General features: G+C 38.5%; 1 protein-coding gene and 1 pseudogene across 2 annotated transcripts; one reads left to right on the top strand and one right to left on the bottom strand.

Annotated features, from left to right (window-relative positions):
- Positions 1–1,705: 1,705 nt before the first annotated feature.
- Positions 1,706–10,143, bottom strand: LOC117402702 (solute carrier family 66 member 3-like). Of its 2 annotated transcripts, XM_034004091.3 has the most exons (7): positions 9,934–10,143; positions 7,956–8,038; positions 6,955–7,024; positions 6,183–6,240; positions 5,497–5,617; positions 3,552–3,593; positions 1,706–3,205 (listed from the first exon to the last, which is right to left on the bottom strand). In XM_034004091.3, the coding sequence occupies exons 1-7, from the start codon at positions 10,077–10,079 to the stop codon at positions 3,114–3,116; spliced, it is 612 nt and encodes a 203-aa protein (XP_033859982.3). In that variant the 5' UTR covers positions 10,080–10,143; the 3' UTR covers positions 1,706–3,113. The 2 variants fall into 2 exon arrangements, with proteins under 2 accessions (XP_033859982.3, XP_058879611.1); XM_059023628.1 differs by lacking the exon at positions 9,934–10,143 and having other exon boundaries at positions 7,956–9,927.
- Positions 10,144–14,049: 3,906 nt separating this feature from the next.
- Positions 14,050–23,281, top strand: LOC117403219 (phospholipase A2 inhibitor-like; annotated as a pseudogene).
- The last annotated feature ends 1,964 nt before the right edge of the window (positions 23,282–25,245 follow it).

Below are 25,245 nucleotides of genomic sequence, written 5' to 3'. Positions count from 1 at the left end.
ATATATATTATATATATATATATATATATATATATATATATATATATATATATATATATATATATATATATATATATGCATATGCATATCCATATGCAAAAGTTTTAGGCAGGTGTGAAAAAAATACTGTAAAGTAAGAATGCTTTCAAAAATAGACATGTTAATAGATTATATTTATCAATTAACTAAATGCAAAGTGAGTGAACAGAAGAAAAATCTAAATCAAATCCATATTTGGTGTGACCACCCTTTGCCTTCAAAACAGCATCAATTCTTCTAGGTACACTTGCACAAAGTCAGGGATTTTGTAGGCATATAGTCAGGTGTACGATTAAACAATTATACCAAACAGGTGCTAATGATCATCAATTCAATATGTAGGTTGAAACACAGTCATTAACTGAAACAGAAACAGCTGTGTAGGAGGAATAAAACTGGGTGAGGAACAGCCAAACTCAGCTAACAAGGTGAGGTTGCTGAAGACAGTTTACTGTCAAAAGTCATACACCATGGCAAGACTGAGCACAGCAACAAGACACAAGGTATTTATACAGCATCAGCAAGGTCTCTCCCAGGCAGAAATTTCAAGGCAGACTGGGGTTTCCAGATGTGCTGTCCAAGCTCTTTTGAAGAAGCACAAAGAAATGGGCAACGTTGAGGACCGTAGACGCAGTGGTCGGCCAAGGAAACTTACTGCAGCAGATGAAAGACACATCATGCTTAGTTCCCTTCGCAATCGGAAGATGTCCAGCAGTGCCATCAGCTCAGAATTGGCAGAAAACAGTGGGACCCTGGTACACCCATCTACTGTCCGGAGAAGTCTGGTCAGAAGTGGCCTTCATGGAAGACTTGCAGCCAAAAAGCCATACCTCCGACATGGAAACAAGGCCAAGCGACTCAACTATGCACAAAAACACAGGAACTGGGGTGCAGAAAAATGGCAGCAGGTGCTCTGGACTGATGAGTCAAAATTTGGCTGTAGCAGAAGGCAGTTTGTTCGCCGAAGGGCTGGAGAGCGGTACACGAATGAGTGTCTGCAGGCAAAAGTGAAGCATGATGGAGGTTCCTTGCAAGTTTGGGGCTGCATTTCTGCAAATGGAGTTGGGGATTTGGTCAGAATTAATGGTCTCCTCAATGCTGAGAAGTACAGGCAGATACTTATCCATCATGCAATACCATCAGGGAGGCATCTGATTGGCCCCAAATTTATTCTGCAGCATGACAACGACCCCAAACATACAGCGAAAGTCATTAAGAACTATCTTAAGCGTAAAGAAGAACAAGGAGTCCTGGAAGTGATGGTATGGCCCCCACAGAGTCCTGCTCTCAACATCATCGAGTCTGTTTGGGATTACATGAAGAGAGAGAAGCAACTGAGGCTGCCTAAATCCACAGAAGAACTGTGGTTAGTTCTCCAAGATGTTTGGGCCAACCTACCTGCCGAGTTCCTTCAAAAACTGTGTGCAAGTGTACCTAGAAGAATTGCTGCTGTTTTGAAGGGAAAGGGTGGTCACACCAAATATGGATTTGATGTAGATTTTTCTTCTGTTCACTCACTTTGCATTTTGTTAATTGATAAATATAATCTATTAACATGTCTATTTTTGAAAGCATTCTTACTTTACAACATTTTTTTACACCTGCCTAAAACTTTTGCACAGTACTGTATATATATAATATTGTAGGGAAATAAATCGTCAAATGATTTTGTTCAAAAATGTTTTATATGCATAAAAGAAATACTGTTAATACAATCATATAATCATTGGATACAACCAAAGACACATATACAGGTATCACACAGACGTCCGTGGAGTCAAATTCCAAGAATCGACTGACGATTCAAACAAAAACATTACATTAAATACTATGAATATATTAGCATTTCCACCCCCATTTCCTATACTCTTCCAATCAGTATGGATCCACCCTGCTATCACTCACCTTCAACACACCTCCTGGTACGGGTGGAGGTGGGGGGCGACTTTCCCAAATCTATAGAACAATATTTTGTTTTATTTACTGTAAAGGTGTATTTAATCTCACGCAGATCAATGTAATGCAAAGTATCCAGAGATAATACACAAAAGCAAGAAAAGTATTAACATGATTAAATACCAATAAAAAACGCACAAATATATATATTTTTTACTCTGTTCAATGAATCGCGAAATGAAATCTCCACGTGACTCGTTTAGGGCTAAGGGGAGGGAGAAATTTGCCATAACACCGCCAGCATATTTTACTTAAGCCTTGCATTAACAACTGCAATGACTGATGCGATACAGACATCCTTTTTTAGATTTTTTTAATTTTTTTTTTATTAGGAAATGATTCCAGACATGTGACTGCTTTGTAGAATTTAAGCAGCTAAAAATCTGTGTGCTTCTGTCAATTTTCTTTTGTGTTAGCGCTGCTCGCATTACGAGTTCTCGCAGGAAGTGATTATCTCGCAAGATAATAGCCGACATTTTCCTGAAGACGTTTCTCTGAATTAGTTAAACCAAAAATACCGGTTATGTTATTGCCTGATGAATATCGCAATATACCCGTATATCTATCAGTATCTATCCTAAAAAACATAAAAAAGTGAGGTTTAAAGGTTAACGCTCTCATTACACCACCAAAGTTTGATTACTTCAGAAAACCATCAGTTAAACAGTAAAAATAACTTCTGTGTTTGTGTGGATAATGTAGACAGATATTGACAGACAACAAATAAAATAAATCAGCACCCATATTTTTGTGACACTGGACAGTTAAAAGCACTGCTATAATTAAAAGCCCATTGCTATACTTTTAAGTACTTGTGCATATAAATTCCAAAAAGTGCATTATTCCAATTTATTTTTATGTAATACAAAAATAGTAATGAAATGACTTGATTATATGTCTGGTATCCAATTAATTGTTACAACTGCATTATCCCAGGCCCAATTTGTAACAAAAATTATGCATGTTAACGCTGAGAATATTGTTACAAGAAATAACAACATAAAGACAACGCACATGTACAATGCCTTTGCTTATAAAATAATATTTAGGAAAAACCCGTAAAATTTGGTATAGAATAAATGGTTATTAATGCCGTCTTGGTCCATGATGGGCTGGATTTACTCCTGCTTTATTCCTGCTCTTCTGTAGTACACTATGGTGGCCGTAACCCAGCCATTGAGAAGTAGCATAATAAGGAACCTTGCAAGGACTGAAACAAAATCAAAGAAAACAAAATGTTACAGCTAACTGGTATACTGGTCAAGCTAACAGTTATGAGGTCATACAATCATGTGACTTTGAATTAGCTAATCAAAGAATTGGCAAACCAAACAGGCAGTTCATTTGATTGTCAACACTGAATTACACTGTAAGATCTAAAAAGAACTATAAGGGGGGAACTAAACAATGGACCCATTCTAAGATGGAGAAATATATAACATCAAATTCTAACTCAGTAACAACTTTCTCAGTACTGATGTTGATAAATGCTTTGGATGCTAGTGATGTAAACATTCTTGAGGAACATATAACAAGTTTAATATTTGTTTACTTACCTTGAAAGTCCCCTGTTGTCATTAACGTAGTAAAAATCCTTGCTGCAGAAATACAAATATCAAGATGTGTTGCAAGGTATGTACAGTATGTGATCATTTTGTTTTACCTTTAGGCTGGCGGTATACAAGTTAGCCCATCTTGTATCTTTATATATATATTTGTGTGTGTATGTATATATATATATATATATATATATATATATATAAAAATCTTTACAAAGCTGTTTTTTAATTTTTTAATTTAGTGAGTTTGTTAACCAGGGTAGAACTTAATTTAATTTCTTACAGGATTTTGGAAGATTACACTACATAGTAATTATAATGATTTCCATTAAATGAGAGTAGATGTTAAAACTTCCATGCTGATTTGAACTCAGCTCTTGCCAAAATTACCACCAACTAAGATGTAGCTTTACAGTAAACTAATGTGACCCATCTGCATCTCCATCCATTTGCGTTTCTTTCCATCTGATGATGTAGATATCCTTCTGTCTGGTGTTGATGGCTGAAGTGTAATGCTGGCTCCCGGGATCAGCTTATTTTGCCTTCCCAGCGCATCAGCACACACAACGGCTGCTATGCTGGCTCCAGGGATCAACCACAGTGCGGTCTCCCCAGCGCATCAGCATGACAATCGACAGTGATTCTGGCGTACCAGCATCACCCCCCTCTGTCTCCCACTCAACTCAGCCCAGCTTACTTACCTGTACATCAGCATTGCTTTCTTTGTATTGTGCTTGAGATCCCCAACCAGAATCTTTCCGCCAGTTGCTGCTCCTCTCTGCTGCTTCAGATAAGTTCTTCACTGTGCGACGCAACTCTTGATCACTGAACCCGACATCTCTGAGAAACTGTGTTGTAGTGCCACAAATCCTCGACAACCCACCTCCACTGGGTAAACCCAGACTCTCCATCCTCGCGGTTCCACTTCAGCAGCTAGTTGAGCATACCGAAGTATCTTCCTCTCATCCACAGCATCCTCCCATGGCACTGTTAACTCTACCAGATGAATGAGGCATGCTGATCCAGACCACAAGACAATGTCTGGTCGAAGGTTAGTGGTGGCAATCTCAGGTGGAAAAATAAGCCATTGACCAACATCTGCCAGCATTTTCCAGTCTCTAGCAGCTTCCATTTGTCCTGGGTGAGGCTTGATTTTATACACCCAAACATCGCAGCACCTGGTCATGGCCCCAAGTAAACCGTCCTTGGCTAAGACCCACCTTACATTCTGTCAAAATGTGCCTTAATGTTGCAGGTGGTGAACACAAAGGACATGAGGGATCCTCACCCACCCAGAGGTTTAGGTTCTGTGATGATGGGAGAACATCATATGTTGATCTGATGAGGAAACTTATCCTGCTCTGTTCCATTGTCCATAGGTCTTGCCAGTCGATCTTGCATTGTTCCACACTCTCCCATGTCATCCATTCTCCCTGCTTCGCCTGGGAAACGGCCTTTACGCACCTCATCCTCTCTTCCTGCGTTTGCACCTTGTTGATTACCAGCTTCCTCCTTTGAGCTGGGGTTGCCTTATGCAATGTAGGAGGAGCTGAACTGAGACCAAAACCCCCTCTTCCCCATAATATCACAGATTCGAATGGCAGCCTTTGCATTTTCCACGGCTTTCTTTGCCACCCACTTTCTTCTAGTTTTCAACTCAGGTGCTGCCTCCCTTACGCATTTGTTGTGCGAATCTACTAATGTCATTTCCAGTCGGACCTTGGCGCACTTAAACTCCTCGGTTAGAGCAGAGACTGATAGCTGCAGTATTCCTTTACCATAAAGTCCCACTCTGCTGAGGCAGCGTGGAACTCCCAACCATTTCCTGACTGATTAAAGCGTCCAGCTTCTCAACTGTTGTCAAAGAAACCTTGACATAAAAAAGCTTATGTACTACAAGCATAGGTAGCAGTTTTTAATAAGAGCACAGGCTCTGACTTACCTAAACTGGTGTATATGGCCATGCCCCATGTCAGAGCACTTACTTGCCCAGCATCTCTTATTTCCCACAAACACTGTAGCTGTGCAAATTTACTAGCAGCGCTGATGAAGGTGCACAGGCTCTAGAAAACAAAATGGAAGCATTCAATTGTCTGAAATGGTAACTGCCATTAGGGCAGCAGTGTGGAGTAGTGGTTAGTGCTCTGGACTCTTGACCTGAGGATCGTGGGTTCAATCCCAGGTGGGGGACACTGCTGCTGTACCCTTGCGCAAGGTACTTTACCTAGATTGCTCCAGTAAAAAACCCAACTGTATTAATGGGTAATTGTATGTAAAAATAATATGATATCTTGTAACAATTGTAAGTCGCCCTGGATAAGGGCGTCTGCTAAGAAATGAATAATAATAATAATGAATTATTAAACGGAGTATGTTGCATTATGCTGAATTACACTGATTACATCTTCTCAATACAAGGAGTTGTCAGTTTCAGCAGTGGCCCATTTTAAAAATACTGGCCTTTTGAATATGTTTATGTAGAGTGTTATTTCTACTGTATATACAAAAGATTATACAAATCAAAAATGCCAGGGTCAATTTTAATAATATTTGTTTTGTTGTTGGTATAAACTGGATTCTAATGATGAAAAAACACTTTAATACCTTCCTATAAGCACCCTTACTTACCATAGCCAAATCAATAATCCACTTCTGAAAAGTTATGAGAGGCCATACAGCAACAAATCTTGACATTTTGGGATTAAGGTTAAATAAAATTATTAAGATTTGACTATAGTATTGTCTGAATAAAATGTATTATAATATATACTACATTATATGGAACCAGTACATTTCTCTATACTTTAAATAGTATTATTTTCTTTAATTAACAAATGCCTTGAAGGAGTTTAACACTATAATTAAAAAAAGAACAGCAAACTATACTGTAACTATTCTGACTACTGTACAGAAAAGGAACATCCATTCTCACACCAGAGGGTGCATGAGAACTGATTTTTTTGTTTGTGCTTTTCCATATAGCCTTGATCTGAATTTAAAAAGTCTGGTTTAAAATAGAATGTCCTAGTCCACAGAAATGTAAAAAATAATTATATTTAGTCCCATCAGGTGATCATCTGGACCTCTACCATTCCTAATGAAAATACAGGCCGTTTGGATTCTTGCTCATTTTTATGTGGCTCTTCCTGATGGCACAAGCTCAAGTGGTTTCTTTCTGTACAAAGGAAGAAAGTAGTAGAGCCTTGCCAGTATCACTGGTATATTTGGGTCTCCAAAATAATGGTAAAGGTCTAGGAAAAACAGTAGCCAGCAAGTTGTTGATTCAGCATGTTTGTAACCACCATTTTCACTTGAAAAACTATAGTATGAAAGCTCCGAGACTAACTGTAGCCTGTGTTTCAGTGGTCAAGTTCAGCACTGTCTTCTTCCAAAAGGATACAAAACTGCAGGGAGCAGACAGTGGCTCAGATTTCCATTGTAGTAGAAAACCAGCACCAGAAGAATCACATCTGAAAACCAAACAAATCTAATTCCCTGCCATAATGCAGTGTCATACTGAATATTAACAACTTATAAGAAAGCAACATGAATTTTATTTATTTATTTATTTATTTAATTGTGGACCAGTTTATAGCAAAAGGAAACGTTCAGCTGAGCAATAGTGCCGACTATAACTGCAGATTGCAGGACATTAGTAGAGTAGCTTCAGATTACATTTATACATTATATATTTTATTACATTCATTCACCCTTTTAATGATGTTTCCAATCTTAATTACTCAAATGTTGGGGTTTTTTTGTTCAAAAGCTGAACATGTAGGTATGTAACATTGACTAGTTCGGCCAAGGCATCTTTATAAAAGTAAGAGCCAACATCTAGCTACTGTGGGGAGTTTGAAGTTACTCGCCTTTTATTCATAACAGGATGCAATGTGTATTTTAAAACGTGAAGTTAAACAAACGGAGCAACAAAACCTGATAATCATGAAAACGTATTTCTGTTGATGGAATGAATTATGTTTCGGGTCAGCCCAAAAGCTTTTTCAGCAAAGTGTGAAGCGTGCTGATGCTGCTGTTGTATACAAAGAGAAGGTCTACAACATCATCTGTGTTTTCACAAACCAGACAATGAGAACCATTTTCCAGTGTGGTTACCTCTTACATCAATTAAAAAGGTCTAGAAAGACATTTTACCAGCATTTGAGAATGATGGTTCATTATGTATTTCAGTTTGAATTTTTAATCTTCCATTGTACAGACATGCTCCCCAGTAATGTTGTTGAAGCTGACACCCTGGGATCCTTCAAGAAGCTGCTTGATGAGATTCTGGGATCAATAAGCTACTAACAACCAAACGAGCAAGATGGGCTGAATGGCCTCCTCTCGTTTGTAAACTTTCTTATGTTGTTATGTTCTTATGCTATAGAGCTGAGAAGTTACCTTGAGCAATAAGGATGGGATACTCCAAGTACGCTGACAATGGGTATTCATAATAACTTTGGTATGAGAGGACCACAATGTACCTACAACAAAAATACAGTAACAATGAATTGCAAAGATTTGCCTGCAGCACTGTTTTGTTTATGCATTGTAAAAGACAAATATCAAAAAGCACAGCTGTTGATACAGGACACCAGGGTTTGCATTGGCAAATATGTTTAAAAAAGAAAATGAAAGTAAATTTTACATAATCTTTCAATTCTAGAACACTGATGTCAAACATGACCTCATTCAACTTCAACTGTAATATTTAAAAAATGTGTATCATTGAACAAATGTTCATTCTGTATTCATTATGTTCAACTGTTTCATATAAATAGAAAATTCATAATACAAACCCTGGTCCATTATTTAAACTACAGTTCACATGCTGACAGAACTGTAGTTGACATTGTACAGTTCACTGTAGGTCTTTAATGAAGAAAAATGCAGCTTGCTGCAAAAAAACATGTATTCTGTAAACATCTTCTCTTACTAAAAAACAAACAAACATGTATTCTGTAAGATGCATTCAGTAGGTTCATTACTGTATTGTTTAACGCCAAAACAAATTGTGAACAAATATTATTTCAAACTTGTTTTTTTTAAGCTATAAGCTTTAGCTCGGCGGCACTTGAAAACCTACAATAAAAGCAATGAAAAATGATTTGGGGCTTGTTCAAATACTGGAGCTGGGAGCGTTATAATTTTCAAGTCAAGACTAAAAATGCATTTATAAAATGGCTTTCTTAGTCAGACCAATTAAATAACAGTATACACATAATACAAAAACTAAGAAGTGGGTTTTAATATAACTTTAAATGTACATTAAAATTGCTGCTTTTGTATTATGTGTATAGTTATTAAATGGTCTGATTGTGGCAGTTGTATGTGTGACATGCTGTACAAATGTATTTGTGGTTTGTTCTTTTTTTCTGCTATGTACTGTGTGGGGGAAAATAATCTTACATATTCACCAGCCATACAGCATTTACATTGATCACATAGAGATTATTTCAGTGTGATTACCAGTAATTTAACCAAGTGAAGGACAACTGGTAAACTAATAATAATAATAATAATACCAACCCTTTGAACCTGTGGTTAACATCTTGGCACAACAATAAAAGTGGTCTGGAGACACCTTTTAGGATTGTGGTTCTCAACCTGAATCTATACAAATCATCAACATCCTACATACAGTTACAGTACTATCGCACTACTATTGAGAGCAACATTTACAGGGTGTAACTGATAAGAACAATACATCTGCAATTCCTGACTTCCAATTCCTGTTCTATAGACTCGCTTACGTCTGGAATTTAAGATCACTGTACCAACGCTGTTAAATATATTTCCAAATAATGTATTCATTTTCAAATTTCCTAAAATTCTGTAACTGACCATATTTTAGAATTAATTTTAGATCTTAAATTTGTTAAGAGATCTTCATTTAACGTGCAGGTTTTTCTGGACTAAAATCCGCTTTACAGGCTTAAAAATCGATGCAAAACTACACACCACAGATCAAAGTGAAGAGACATCACACAGGAGTAACGCATTAATTAAAACAGAAACTACTGTACTGTAGCTCGTAGTGACCAACAACTCAGTTCCGGGATAATAAAGAAACTTCCCCGTACGTTCGTGTTTCGTATCAATTGTTCCAAGACAGCTTTACACAGACAAGAACTATACATGTTTAGATTGCATCTTATTTAAAAAATAAATAAATAAATAAATGCAGTATTACGGAAACCTTAACTTTAGTAGTCACTGCTTGACTATACCACTGTGTCAGTACCGTACAGTACCACGAGATCCTGCAGCGCCTAAACATTCAACAATTCATTTTAATTTGGATAATTTACACGCAAACAATTTGCATGTATAACAACTGCGTGTAGTAGTATAATCCAGTACAAAATAAATGTCTTACCCCGTCAATTCTAGCAGTAAACTTTTCAAGCTAATGCCTCTGGATGATTTAGCTGAAACGAGAGCAAACACCTGTGGGAATTTAAGCACCAAGCACACAAATAAGGTGCTAAAATTGGCAAAATGTAACACTAGATCTGCACTCATCGTAATGGCTTTATTGTTAAACTTAGCGTTTAGCACTGGAACCAGTTGCCAAAGTACTTTTACAAAAACCAGCCCACTTCTTCCTGAGAAAAACCGCCCAAAAACCCGCCCAATCTGGAGTGTATGTTGTGACATCACATTCATCTCTGATGTTGTTCCCCATTGTAACAAACAGCAACTACACTATTTGCGAATTACCTTTTGTTTTGTATGCTTCAGCAGTACGGCACGTGAGGGCATGGGTTGCGCTGGATACTGTCAGTTCTTGGTGCGTTGTTAGGCACGAGACACAGTGGAGTGCCTGCAACCAACCAAGAAGGGACAATATCCAGCACAACTCATGCTCTCAAGTGCCTTATTGCTTTTAAAAAACGGACTTATACACGTTTTATAAAAAAGAAGGGATATATATATATATATATATATATATATATATATAGTATCTAAATATGTATTAACATTTTGAGGTATAACCTTCCACAACAGAAAATAGTCCCTATGAACTAAAAACAATAATATTCAAGTAAAACATTGTCATTTTTTTAAAATAAAGTCTTTCAATAACTATAAAAACCTTGCTAGATGTCTTTCAGTTCATGTTTCTGACTTTAAGTGAATTGCTTAGTTGTGTATTTGTGAGGTGCCCCTGCCTGCATAGTCTACTGCATAACATTGTTGCTAGGTACTCCACTCCCATTGGCTTTAGGGAACAGCGCAAGAGTTTAATATGCTTTGTAGGAAGAAGATTATTAATTATTAAGTAATTAATTTAAAGTCAAATTGTATTTTTTTTCTTCAGAAAGACAGTCATTTAAGCATTTAACAGCCCAATTTGTGTGGTATTAATTTCATTTCGAGGTTGTTTTTTTTTTGTACTTGTAGAGTGGTTGTGCGGTAGTAAAGGTGTGAAGAAAGGCGTGTCAGATGGTTAAGACATCGCGTGTAGTAATGTAAATACTGTCGAAAATATTAAAATATCCATAGTTAAAAATTAATGAAGAGTCAGTTTCACAAAACTGATACCAACAAAGGAGGAAAATAAAACTGAATGACAACTGGAAGTTACAGAACATGACTGGTATGTACTACAAATGCAATACCAAAACAGCGTGTTCTATAAAAATAGCAAACGGATTCGTAGTGCAAATTAATATAAACCGATATTTATTTATTTAGCAGGCGCCTTTATCCAAGGCGACTTACAGAGACTAGGGTGTGTGAACTATGCATCAGCTGCAGAGTCACTTACAATTACGTCTCACCCGAAAGACGGAGCACAAGGAGGTTAAGGGACTTGCTCAGGGTCACACAATGAGTCAGTGGTTAAGGTGGGATTTGAACCGGGGACCACCTGGTTACAAACCCTTTTCTTTAACCACTGGACCACATAAGGTGACAAGACATCTTGATATCTTGAGGAAGGGTTGTGTATCATATAGCTTAATATTTTGCTTTAAAATATTGTTAATACTTTAAAACTATTCAAAATGTATCCAAATGTAATACCCGCACAAATGCCCCAAACTAGCCTAGAATGAAATCTGGTACCCGCCCAAAGCCATTTTTTAACGCACAGTAAAAAAATAAAATAATACCAAACAAATAAAAGCCCAACTGGGTGTGAACCCGCCTGCAAACTACTTTCACAAAAACTTGCCAACTTCTTCCTGATAAAAACCCGCCCAATCGGGAGCGTGAATTGTGATGTCATACTCACCAGTTTCTATAGTCAATTATTATTGTTATGTATTTCTCAGCAGACTTACAATTGTTACAAAACATCACAGTACAAAGTATCACATTTCAGAGTATCGCATTACAGAATATCACATTACAGCTAAGAGCAGTTATAAAGCACAATAAAATCAGTATCAAAAGATCAACTTCAACTAAGAGCAACACACAGCGAATACAGTAATTACATGTAAGAGCAGGTTCGACTAAGAGCAGTTCACTTATATTAAAAATATTTGCTTATACGAGTAAAGTCCAGTATGAGCACATACAGACGTGCTCAAATTTGTTGGTACCCTTACAGCTCATTGAAATAATGCTTCATTCCTCCTGAAAAGTGATGAAATTAAAAGCTATTTTATCATGTATACTTGCATGCCTTTGGTATGTCATAGAATAAAGCAAAGAAGCTGTGAAAAGAGATGAATTATTGCTTATTCTACAAAGATATTCTAAAATGGCCTGGACACATTTGTTGGTACCCCTTAGAAAAGATAATAAATAATTGGATTATAGCGATATTTCAAACTAATTAGTTTCTTTAATTAGTATCACACATGTCTCCAATCTTGTAATCAGTCATTCAGCCTATTTAAATGGAGAAAAGTAGTCACTGTGCTGTTTGGTATCATTGTGTGCACCACACTGAACATGGACCAGAGAAAGCAAAGGAGAATGCTACAAGACCATCTCCAAGCAGCTTGATGTTCCTGTGACAACAGCTGCAAATATTATTAAGAAGTTTAAGGTCCATGGAACTGTAGCCAACCTCCCTGGGTGCGGCCGCAAGAGGAAAATCGACCACAGAGTGAACAGAAGAATAGTGCGAATGGTAGAAAAAGAACCAAGGATAACTGCCAAAGAGATACAAGCTGAACTCCAAGGTGAAGGTACGTCAGTTTCTGATCGCACCATCCGTCGCTTTTTGAGCGAAAGTGGGCTCCATGGAAGAAGACCCAGGAGGACTCCACTTTTGAAAGAAAAACATAAAAAAGCCAGACTGGAATTTGCTAAAATGCATATTGACAAGCCACAATCCTTCTGGGAGAATGTCCTTTGGACAGATGAGTCAAAACTGGAGCTTTTTGGCAAGTCACATCAGCTCTATGTTCACAGACGAAAAAATGAAGCTTTCAAAGAAAAGAACACCATACCTACAGTGAAACATGGAGGAGGCTCGGTTATGTTTTGGGGCTGCTTTGCTGCGCCTGGCATAGGGTGCCTTGAATCTGTGCAGGGCACAATGAAATCTCAAGACTATCAAGGCATTCTGGAGCGAAACGTACTGCCCAGTGTCAGAAAGCTCTGTCTCAGTCGCAGGTCATGGGTCCTCCAACAGGATAATGACCCAAAACACACAGCTAAAAGCACCCAAGAATGGATAAGAACAAAACATTGGACTATTCTGAAGTGGCCTTCTATGAGTCCTGATCTGAATCCTATCGAACATCTATGGAAAGAGCTGAAACTTGCAGTCTGGAGAAGGCACCCATCAAACCTGAGACAGCTGGAGCAGTTTGCTCAGGAAGAGTGGGCCAAACTACCTGTTAACAGGTGCAGAAGTCTCATTGAGAGCTACAGAAAACGTTTGATTGCAGTGATTGCCTCTAAAGGTTGTGCAACAAAATATTAGGTTAGTGGTACCATCATTTTTGTCCATGCCATTTTCATTTGTTTTATTATTTACAATATTATGTTGAATAAAAAATCAAAAGCAAAGCCTGATTTCTATTAAATATGGAATAAACAATGGTGGATGCCAATTATTTTTGTCAGTTTCAAGTTAATTCAGAGAAAATTGTGCATTCTTCGTTTTTTGTGGAGGGGTACCAACAAATTTGAGCACGTCTGTAGTAAATTCGACGAATGGATGAGAATGATTTCAAATAAGAGCAGTTATAAAAAAAAAAAAAAAACCTGAATACAGATACCGATGTAACACGGTATTTATATGTATTGTGTATTTTTGAGTTATCATATTATTTTTGCACTTATTTATTATCACCAATTATAACTCTTTACTGTGCGCACATTTTTATTTAATTGTCTTGCACGAGTGATTTTCTCAATTTGATGGCACGTAAGCAGCATATTATAGAGCTCAACAAGGTTCAATTGAATGATTTGTAAGATATTACGATTGGTTGAAAAGCAAGTGGCCCGTCCCCCAAACTTCGCTCCCGGCAGATTCAAAAGCCAGCTGCTCAGAATACTGTCGAGTTGCTTTGCTTGATATGGCGTGTTGTGCTTGAAGGTTCATGGTCCGCGTGTGCGTGTGCGTGTGCGTGTGCGTGTGCGTGTGCGTGTGCTCGCTGATGACCACTCGTCCCAGTGCCTGTACAGCTTACCCGATCGTACTGGGTCTCTTATTTGAATCTACGCCCTGTAGTTGAAAGACTACAGCGCTGCGCAACCGTGGGGAATGAGGCGAAAGAAAGAGGAAAAAGATTGAACTGGACTTTGATAGCAGTGTGCAGACAGGTCTGAACTAAACACGCAGTTAGCAGCCTTTTTTGTTTTAATTATCTTGACCAACTTTTGTTTTAACTAGTGTATCTTTTTTTTAGTTCTGTATTGTAATCTTAATTGTGTTTTAGTGGGGGACTGGGGGATATCCATTTTATTGAAATATCACTGGCCAGCTAATTTAAGTGCTCTCTAGCACCCCTGCCTGTAGTGGGTGGTTAAGGTACTGCAAGTCAAAATCTGTATTCAGAGTTGGCTATAAATTTGGATAACCTCTTGTACTAGGCTAAAAGCATAGTGCAATTGAGGCGCTTGAAATAGTAAGTTGGATTGGACAGTGGCCAGTTTACTCTCATAGTTGTTAGCTTGATTTGTAGGATGCTTCAGGCCAAAAGAAATCAAAGAAAAAGACCCCATTGGATTTGTAACATTTTATTCTATATTTTAAACTTGTATGTTATTTGCATTCGCCTCTTGAAAATTATAAGGCGTGTTGTGTATATTCTCCCCACCCTTGAAAAAAACAATACATTCTTAAACTTGCATTGTTGTTTCTCTTGCCTAAATTCATTCCAGTGCCAAAAAAAGAACCCAAACCTTAATCTGGAGGTGGTGCCTTCAGTGTCGTAGGCTGCTACCATACGTTATTTATTAAATATTTAACAGACCTAAGGCCCCGCTACACCTATACAATAAGTAGTTATACTTAAGATCAGTAGTAGAATGCGGCAGTTCAATGCAACTACTGGTACAATTGGGTGCCGTATAGTCGAGAGTTGAGGTTTACAGATGCTGTCTGAACAGGTGTGTCTTGAGGAGGCTCCGGAAGGTGGTCAGGGACTGAGCAGTCCTGATATCCGTGGGTAGGTCGTTCCTGCACTGAGGGGCAAGGGCAAATGACGTCAGTTATTTTGCTTAAGAATAACCGGACAACCAAGAAGAAGCCGTGAGGCGGGAAAAGACTTAAAATACAAAGAAAAAATGATGTAGCCTAAACATTCGTTTTGATAAGTCGAAATATAAAATAATACCTTAACAAAATGTTTTGCCGGTACCCACGGCTTACTTTCCCCTCTGCTGCTGCTAGTGACTTATTAAAATGTTGAGCTCTAATTTTAATAGAAAGTAAAGACTTGGCTGATTTAAAAGCCTACTAAGTTGTTTCACATCAAAACCCCGTAAATGAAACTGATTTTACTATTATTATTATAATATACATTTTATATGACGGTCGGTCTCACTATAACGTCTTATAACAGTGTTTTTAATCTACGATCATAATATATATCTGCTTATGTATTGAAACGCAGTTAACTTGGTTTAAAGATACGTCATTACTGTAATAAACACTGGTATAGCCTAGTTAGGGTTGCCATCTTTTCTACAGACCAAACCTGGACATACTTCTCAGTCAGCCTTGGTCTATCAAAACTGCAATTTACTGTAATACAATTGAACACAATACAACCGGTACAAATCAATAATCATGCAGTATATACAGTATGCTTGATATTTCTCGCAATCGATCTTGCAATCCAACTCGATAACGATTTCTGTTCAGTTTTCAAGTAGCCTAAAATTTACAAGTAGTAGTTTTCTATGTTGTGCATTTATAAACTGATGGCTCCGTGATTTCATACAAATATTTCTGCAAAATCGGTTATACAATCATTGTGTAGTAAATACAAGTCTGTACGATTATGCATCAAAGTCAGACCACGTCGTTTACTCGTCTACATCAATACTGTCAAGCCCCACGTCACCATACATTCCCATTGTTCTGGAAAGTACATTGCGTATTTTGCGATAACAGCAGTAATTAAATAACTATTCCTTTTAAAATTATTATTATTATTAACTATCAAATATGCACATAATGAAGAATTAAGCATTAACTGGTAACTTATTAATGAATAATTAGTCGCAATTGTTGGTTTTCTAAATACGAAACTGAATTCTAATTGTTTTTAGTACAGTCACTACAGTGTTTACATAACATAGTCCCTAGTCAATGCCCGTGGTTGTCTGTATCTGATAGCACGGTCATCGGGCACAATCTCCGGTTGGATGTCTTGTACAGGTGGAGGTAAGGTGATGTCATCGATTACAGGTTGGTCATCAGGAGCATCTCCATTTCGTTATAGGTAGCAAGTGCAAGGTGAGTAGCATTTCAGATCCTCCCATCTGACAACGTGTAGGTGTTAAGTCCTTTTTTCTCTACAGTCCTGAGCCGATGTGAACTTGTTTAATTGATTCTAAGTAAGACAAAGAACACTAGAACTAGAGGAGCAGTATTTTTTGTGCATCATGGTTTTTAAATGCATTTTTCTCCACTGATTTGGCAGCTAAGCACCTGTGCTTTTTTGACTTTTCCTATAATATATATATATATATATATATATATATATATATATATATATATATATATATATATATATATCTCAATCAACAGCTGTAAAACTAATTATTTTCTATTTAAAAAATACTTATTTTCTAGTTAAAATGAATAGACCAATACAACGCAGGACTGCACAGCAAGTCTTAGGCATGATTATATTGAAAAACAAACAATATAATACTGAATAAACAGTGTACCAAACCAGCTATTGCAAGACTGGAAACAGAAATTACTGTTGAATAGCTAACAGAGTCGAACTCAGCCACAAAACAAAAGGGTAAACAGAAAACACTTGTATAAAACAGTCAAAAAAACAAACCTCGGGCACTATTCTCTATTGCTCCACAGTGTCGTAAGCTCCCGCTGCATGTCAAAAGTCATCTCTGAGTTGCTAAAACCACTCTGTTTTATAGTCCAGCATTTGCAATTATAAGACCCCTTCCAACACCACCCCCAAGTCTTGTGTCAATGCTCGTGAGGGAAACCTGTTACAACACGTGTAACAAGCAGGCTGCAAAAACTGTGTCACAGACAATATCCTGAAGGAAAACAAACAAAGCAAACCAAAGTTTTTACGCTCCAAATATCACAGGCAAGATGGGGGAATGTCTGATTTACAAAGAAATGATGGGAAAATACAAGTGAGGAAATCCGAATTAAAGGTAAGCACTATGTTTGGTATGTTAAAATAAACACGCTGTTTTGGCTTTTTGCTAAGGCCCAGGTATTTCATGTCCTATCATTGGCTCCTTGCAGTTTTGTCTCCTGTACATGTTGTATGTAGGGCACCGTTCTATCATGTCCGCTATCTGTGCTACCATACGTGGCCAATACAGAATGTCTTTAGCCAGTCCACGCCTTGGTGGCTTAGAACATAAGAACATAAAGTTTACAAACAAGAGGAGGCCATTCAGCCCATCTTGCTCGTTTGGTTGTTAGTAGCTTATTGATCCCAGAATCTCATCAAGCAGCTTCTTGAAGGATCCCAGGGTTTCGGCTTCAACAACATTACTGTGGAGTTGGTTCCATTCCCTCACAATTCTCTGTGTAAAAAAAGTGCCTCCTATTTTCTGTTCTGACTGCCCCTTTATCTAATCTCCATTTGTGACCCCTGGTCCTTGTTTCTTTTTTCAGGTCAAAATAGTCCCCTGGGTCGGCATTGTCTATACCTTTTTAGGATTTTGAATGCTTGAATCAGATCACCGCGTAGTCTTCTTTGTTCAAGACTGAACAGATTCAATTCTTTTAGCCTGTCTGCATACGACATGCCTTTTAAACCCAGGATAATTCTGGTTGCTCTTCTTTGCACTTTTTCTAAAGCAGCAATATCCTTTTTGTAGCGAGGTGTCCCGAACTGAACACAGTATTCTAGATGGGGTCTTAGTAATGCATTGTAAAGTTTTAACATTACTTCCCTTCATTTAAATTCAACACTTCTCACAATATATCCGAGCATCTTGTTGGCCTTGTTGCATGTATTTTCTGTAGCATATGTGTTCTCATGCTGGCTGGTATCACAATTCTACTGCCTTTGAAAATTAAGTCATCTTCAATGGTAAACTCAGATCTACTGTCCCAGTACAGTCAAACTCCATCTTGTACATCCAATCTTTGTTCGGGCCAGCCGTCTAAAATGAGTGACTTCACATTTTTCAAGGTCTGATCCTTTTCCGTTTCTGTATTACTTGTAGCCTCTCAGTTGCCACTGGAAGACACAACATCAAGCACCCTTGTATGTCATCCTCGGCCTCGTCTCTATCTTGTGTCTGCTCCAAGTAATTCCTACTCGGGGCGTACTTAACTGTCATGCTATATTTCTGAAGTTTCAATAGCACCTTTTGAAGGCGGAGCGGTGTTTCAGCTAGTGGCTTTTTCATTATTGATTCCAGAGGCTTGTGATCCTTTTTCAAACTCAAATTCTCTTCCAAACAGAAACTGATAAAACTTTTCACTTCCAAACACTATCGCAGCTAGCTCTTTTTCAATTTGGGCATATGTGCACTGGGCTTCTGAGAATGCTTTGGAAGCATATGCTATGGGGTGGTCTTCTTGAAATAACACTGCCCCTTACACCCTTGCTGGAAGCATCAACACTCGGTTTCACCGGTTTTGTGACATCATAATATTTCAACACTGGCGTTTCAGTCACCAGTCGTTGCAACTCATTTAAAGCTCTTGTCTTGTTCTTCAGTCCAGCACCACTCAAATTTTTCTTTTCCTTAAGGGGCAGTAACCGTCGACAGATGAGGCAGAAATGTTCCTAAATACGTGACCATTCCTAGATATTGCTGTAATTCCGTCTTATTAGTTGGTTTGTGCATTTCTCACTGCCTCCACTTTCTTCTGGTTTGAGAGTCTGTGCCCCATGTAATTTACTTGAGTAACTCTGAACTTGCATTTCTGTGGATTGAGTTTTAATGTTTTTCTCTTTCACATGCTGTAATACTTCCTGAAGTCTTTGGTAGTGCTGATCTTCATTCTCTCCCCAGACTAGTATGTCGTCCATAATTACCGTATTACTTCAATTTGGCGCCTCAGCGTTTATTTTAATTTGATCAAAATGACTGCGGCCCTTAAACGAGGGCGGCCTTTATTAATAATACTATGCTTTACAAATGCTACAATATTTTTATTATATAATTGTTGTTTTTATATATAATTGTTTTTATATGTAAATTCCAATTGAATAAAAAAACAAAACGACTAAACCCCCTACAAGAAGATATCTTCAGCCAGCTTTCGGGTAGCGCTTAGAGTGACCAGCAAAGCTCTAAGTTCCTCTGAGTTTAAGTTTTCACCATCCAAGCTGACGATGAGGTAAACAGACAGCCCTTGTTTTATCCCCTGCTGTGTTGGCACTGAACTCTGCTGGAAAAAAGGGACGTGAAGGACTGCTGTGCTGTAAGTAGTTCATCTTGGGTTGTCTGTCGGGACTGTACTATAAAATAACATTTGCTTACTAATTCGACAGCGTTAATTCAAAGTAATACGGTACTTCCACGCCTTCTAGGTCCTCCAGCATTTGTGTCATTATTCTCTGGAAAATCTCTGGTGCTGAATTAATGCCAAATGGCATCTTTTTGTATCGATATCTTCCAAAGGGGCTATTAAATGTGCACGGTTTTGAGCTTTCTTCATCCAGTTTTACTTGCCAGTAACCACACTGGGCATCACGGGTGCTGCATACTGTGGCTTTCGGCATTCTTGCTACAACTTCTTCATTGTTCTCATTGGATAATGTTCTCTCTCAATTGCCGCGTTCAGATCTTTGGGATCCATGCATACTCGCACTTTCTCACGCTCTGGTTTCCATAATGTGACCATGCTGTTAAGCCGTGCACTTGGTTCTTCAGCTCTTTCTATTACTCCCAATCTTTCCATTCTGTTTAACTCTTCATCTACTTTCTCTCGAAGCGCAGCTGGAATTTTCCATGGGGCATGAAGAACAGGTCTTGCATTCTGCTTCACTCTGATATGCTGCTTTCCTTCAAGGCATCCCATGGAACACATCAGCATACTTTTCTTGCAATTCTTGACTGTTCAGATGTTTTATCTCCTCAACTCGTTGTATTAGATCCATTTGTGCACATGTTTTTAGTCCCAGGACTGGCTGTACTTTCTCTTCCAGAATCTGAAATTCTAGCTCATGGTATTTATTTCTGTACTCACACTAACCTTGCCCGTGACCTGTCTAGCTTCAAGCACATTTTTTGTATACTGGTAAAACATTGCACTGTGCTCCCGTATCCAGCTTTTAATCTGACAGTACAATGGTTTATTAGGTCAGCTTTCCAGTCTTCACCCTCCTGTGCGCTCACTGTGTCAACAACAAACTCTGTATCAGAGTCTGATTTATTCTTTCAGTCTGTGCACTTTTCTGGCCCTATATTTTTATTTTTCCTTCATTTCACTTGTCTTCTCTGCTCTCACCTTTTGACATGCATTTATTCGCAAAGTGTTTACATTTGTCACACTTTTTACATCTTTCACCACAGGCTGGGCATTTTCCTCTTTCATGCTCTCTTCCGCAGTATTTGCAATCCTTTATCACATCTTTGTACTGGGCTTTATTTTTAGACTCACTCGATCTCGCCCCCTGCACTCTCTTTACTTCGTTTACCGCCTTCTCTGTGGGTGGAGAAGCCATCTGTCCTAATTGCACTTTGATTGCTTCAGTTGCACGGCAAATCAGTACAGCTTTCTGGAGGTCTAAATCTTTTTCTCGAAGCAGCCTAGCTCTGATCTGGTCATCCATAATGCCCACTACAATTTGATCTTTTATCAGACTATCGCATAGCGTCCCATTTTTGCATGACTTTGCTTTTGTTTTGAGGTGGGCAACAAACTGATCAATGGTTTCTCCAGCTGTTTGCACACGGGTATTAAATACGTGCCTTTCAAATGTTAAATTTTTTTGTGTCATAAAATGCTCTTCCATTTTTGTATTTATTTATTTGTGTGGATTCTTTATCCCTTTCTGGCACCATGTAATATTTACTGAGACACACAGATGAGCTGCAATAACACATAGGCCTGTTATTTCCACTGTACATCTTTTATTGCAGTGCCCTCTACTGGCACTACATAGAACTGCAACTACACTGCACTTGGAGAGAACCATCTTGCCAACTTTATAGATGCTGATTTTATATCAGAACTGTAATGGGACGGTTTCATTTTTAGCATTGTTGCAGGCCCCCATACTCACACTGTGTTTGCAGTACAACATGTACAGATAGAACTCTCTGGCCCCTATTTTAGAACATTCTAATCTGGTTACTTTGAAACCAAACAGACAGGGTAGGTTATGGAAAGTAAGGCTGACTTATTTGATTGTCTGGCAGTGTTAAAATAGCAGGGGAGGATAACAGGAAACACTGCCTGAGCAATAATTTATAAGGGAGAGAGAAAGGAAGTTTTCTATATCTGCCCACGGGTCTAGTTGGAGAAGGAGGGGGATGCAGAAGGTAAGAGGAAAAAAAAAACAGATTTTAGTTGTTGTTTTTTTTTGCTTTTGCAAATGTAATATGGACACTAGGTAAATGTAGACCACATAAATCGAGTTACACAGCCACTGTCTGTTTAATTTTTATATTTGGCTTGTGTTTAATATGTTTTTTTTTTTTTTTCTAACCCCTCTGGTTAAACTCAACCTCAGGCAGCCTTTGTCGGAATATGTCTGTTCAGCAATAAAGAAGCATGTCATGGGACCACTGTTTAAATGTATTGTTTTTGTATTACAGTACGGTTGTTTTTTGTATTGTGATTTCTATACCACAGCTGCTTTATCTTAAGACATGAAAGCATGCTTCTGTTCTAATTACTGCCATGTTGAATGCAGGTGCAATGGATTCCTGGAAGATATACCTTGTGATTGTAGCCTAGTGCTGCTCCACCATGCTCTCCTGTACAGATCACTGCACCGGCGATTCATCCGCCAATGGTACTGCCGTGGTCTGCAGCTCAGTGTCCCTCGGAGGCTTCCTTTCAGGCCTCCCCAGTAACACTGTCTCGCTCTCTATTGAGTTCACTAACCTGAGCACCATCTCCCTAGAGGATCTGAAGGGGGTGCCCACCCTCGAAGCACTCCACCTATCTGGAAACAAGATCAGAGCTTTGCCCTCAGGCTTCCTCAAAGACCTCCCTCTGCTCTCGACCTCACTGACAACCTCCTGCAGGACCTGCCTTCCGAAGTCTTCTGCGGCTGACCACTGCAGAATCTGGTCCTCAAAGGCAACCTGCTCATGGCCATCAACCCCTCCTGGTTCCAGTGCCTGAGCAACTTGACCTGTCCGATGACAGGTTGAGCTCCGTCCCTCTGACTGCTCTCCAGCACCTACCCCATCTGAAGATCCTCGACCTCAGCAACAACAAACTGAAAAAGCTTCCAAAAGGTGTTTTGAATGACCTGCCAGAGCTGGAGATCTGGCAATAAGCTGAGCACCCTGGCTCTTAAAACTTTTGACCAGGCAACCAATCTCGCCCACCTCTTCCTCCAGGAGAACCTGTTGAAGCTGCCGTATGGTCTCTTCCTGAAGCTGCAGCACTTGGAAGTCTTGGATCAGTACCAATGGTCTGACCACAATCCCCCTGGGGCTGTTTGACAAGCTAGAAGTGCTCGGAAGGCTCTCCATTCAAGGCCTGGACCTCGCCAACAACCCCTGGGAGTGTGACTGCAAAATCCTCTACCTGTGCCAGTGGCTGAACAGCAACAAAGAAAAGGTCTTCTTCCTGAGGGTCTCCAAGAGAGAATGATCGCATCCCTGACAGAGAAGGAGGTAGCGGGGCCCTGCTGAGATTTTACTTCACAGTCTCCTCCAGCACGGAAATCAATCTTTTTAATTTAGTTACTAAATGTCCTTCTTTCATCAAACTTTTTCCTGTCTTGAACTGAACCTTATATATATGTTATGCTAATATTGGTTTCAATCTGCACTAACTGATCAATACCTGGCATAAAAGTTATAGCAAAACAGAGATGCTGACAAAGGCATAACTTGTACATTTCTGTTTAAATTCCTTTATGGATTACTTTATTCAGCTTGTTGTATTCAGAATCTAAGCACCTGCTTTTCAATTTCTAAGAATTCACCCGTGCTTTAAAATAATCTACTAACCTAAAAAACAACCTTACTTGTTTTACATAAACATATAGATATTTTTGCATTGTGGATCATATAAATGAAGTTGAATTGAACCATGTCTGTGTTCCTGTTTTATTTTTATGTGTGTTTACTAGTACAAGAAATCAGGGTCAGCATGATTAGAATTCCCTCAATTTGTTTTTTTGTTTTGTTGTTTTTTTCACAATGGATTTTTTCTAATATCAGCATAACTTGCACTTTTATAGAATTGAAATACAATAGTTATTTACTGAGCAACTACCTTTCAAGATATTATAACTGTAAGTTTATTAAAAAGTAGCAGTGATACTTATTCACATATACCTGTATATTCATTCTTTAAATTCCTTTTATACTTCTTATTTTAGTACTGGTTAAGAATATAAGAAAGGTTACAAACATGAGGAGGCCATTCAGCCCATCTTGCTCGTTTGGTTTGTTAGCAGCTTATTGATCCCAGAATCTCATCAAGCAGCTTCTTGAAGGATTCCAGGGTGTCAGCTTAAACAACATTATTGTGGAGTTTGTTCCAGACTCCCACAATTCTCTGTGTAAAAAAGTGCCTCCTATTTTCTGTTCTGAATGCCCCTTTATCTAATCTCCATTTGTGACCCCTGGCCCTTGTTTCTTTTTTCAGGTTGAAAAAGTTCCCTGGGTCGACATTGTCAATACCTTTTAGAATTTTGAATGCTTGAATGAGATTGCTGCATAGTCTTCTTTGTTCAAGACTGAATAGATTCAATTCTTTAAGCCTGTCTGCATATGACATGCCTTTTAAACCAGGAATAATTCTGGTCGCTCTTCTTTGCACTCTTTCTACAGCAGCAATATCTTTTTTTTGTAGCGAGATGACCTGAACTGAACACAATAGTCTAGATGAGATCTAATGTATTGTAAAGTTTTAACATTACTTCCCTTGATTTAAATTCAACACTTTTCACTATATGTGCAAGCAATTTGTTGGCCTTTTTTATAGCTTCCCCACATTGTCTAGATGAAGACATTTCTGAGTCAAATGCTTTCTGGAAATCTGCTTTTCAATTATCCATTGTTGATGTTGCATCCTCAAAAGAATCAAGCAGGTTAGTTAGACACGATCTCCCTTTCCTAAAACCATGCTGACTGTCTCCCAGGATACTCTTACCATATAGGTAATTTTCCATTTTGGAACTCAGGCTTATTGGTCTGTAGTTACCTGGTTCGGTTTTGTCTCCCTTTTTGTGGATTGGTATTACATTTGCAATTCTCCAGTCTGTCGGTACAACCCCTGTCTCAAGAGAGTGTTGCATGACCTTCAGAAGTTATTTACAAACCGCTATTCTACAATACAGAAAAAAACAGTTAGTTTTTCCCTTCCTCCTTCTTTCTTACTAACTTAAACAGATATACATCCATGTTTAAACAAAAGCTGAGCAACATTTTGTGAAAATGTGCTATTGATGAGGTTGTAGGTTACTAATGCAATATGGCCACAAGAGGGTGGTGAGTTCATATTCAATATGGTCAAGTCTTCAACTGTTACATAACATTGTAAAAATACATTGTACTTAATTTGTATGCCACATTAAACATATCCTTATTATTTATTATTTTTTAAAATACCTGCAGACACCCTGTTGGTGTTTTTTTTTTTTTTTTAATGCCTCACTTCTTATTTTGCAACAGGTGTAGAATGAGGGGTATTTGCATGTTGCAGAACAGAGATGGTATCATATGAACAGTCAAGGAAGAACAATACTCCACTGAGACTGGAATTTAGAGAGAAGGGCCATCTGCTCTTTGTTTCATGCCCACTGCTGTTGTCAGTGGTCCCACTGAAGTGGAACAGCTCCCTGAGGAGCTTCAGTCTCCCAGTCTGTTCTTCTATGCAGACTTACAGTAAATCACTGCTCCCAACACAAATTCAGCACCTGAGGAGCTGGCAGTGTCTAGTAACAGAGGGGCA

Source organism: Acipenser ruthenus, chromosome 5 (assembly GCF_902713425.1).
Source record: "Acipenser ruthenus chromosome 5, fAciRut3.2 maternal haplotype, whole genome shotgun sequence".
NCBI classification, from domain to species: Eukaryota; Metazoa; Chordata; class Actinopteri; order Acipenseriformes; family Acipenseridae; genus Acipenser; species Acipenser ruthenus.
The sequence above is the reverse complement of the archived record's forward strand: the minus strand, read 5'-3'. Positions and strand labels throughout refer to the sequence as shown.

Bases quoted from the DNA above. Each gene is read 5' to 3' on its own strand.
- LOC117402702 (XM_059023628.1), bottom strand. From the start codon at position 8,238: ATGTTTGACATCAGTGTTCTAGAATTGAAAGATTATGTAAAATTTACT. The intron at 6,241-6,954 runs GTATCCTTTTGG...CAAAATGTCAAG, and splicing joins TGTCTGCTCCCTGCAGTTTT to ATTTGTTGCTGTATGGCCTC. The intron at 3,206-3,551 runs GTAAGTAAACAA...ATTTTGTTTCAG, and splicing joins GACAACAGGGGACTTTCAAG to TCCTTGCAAGGTTCCTTATT.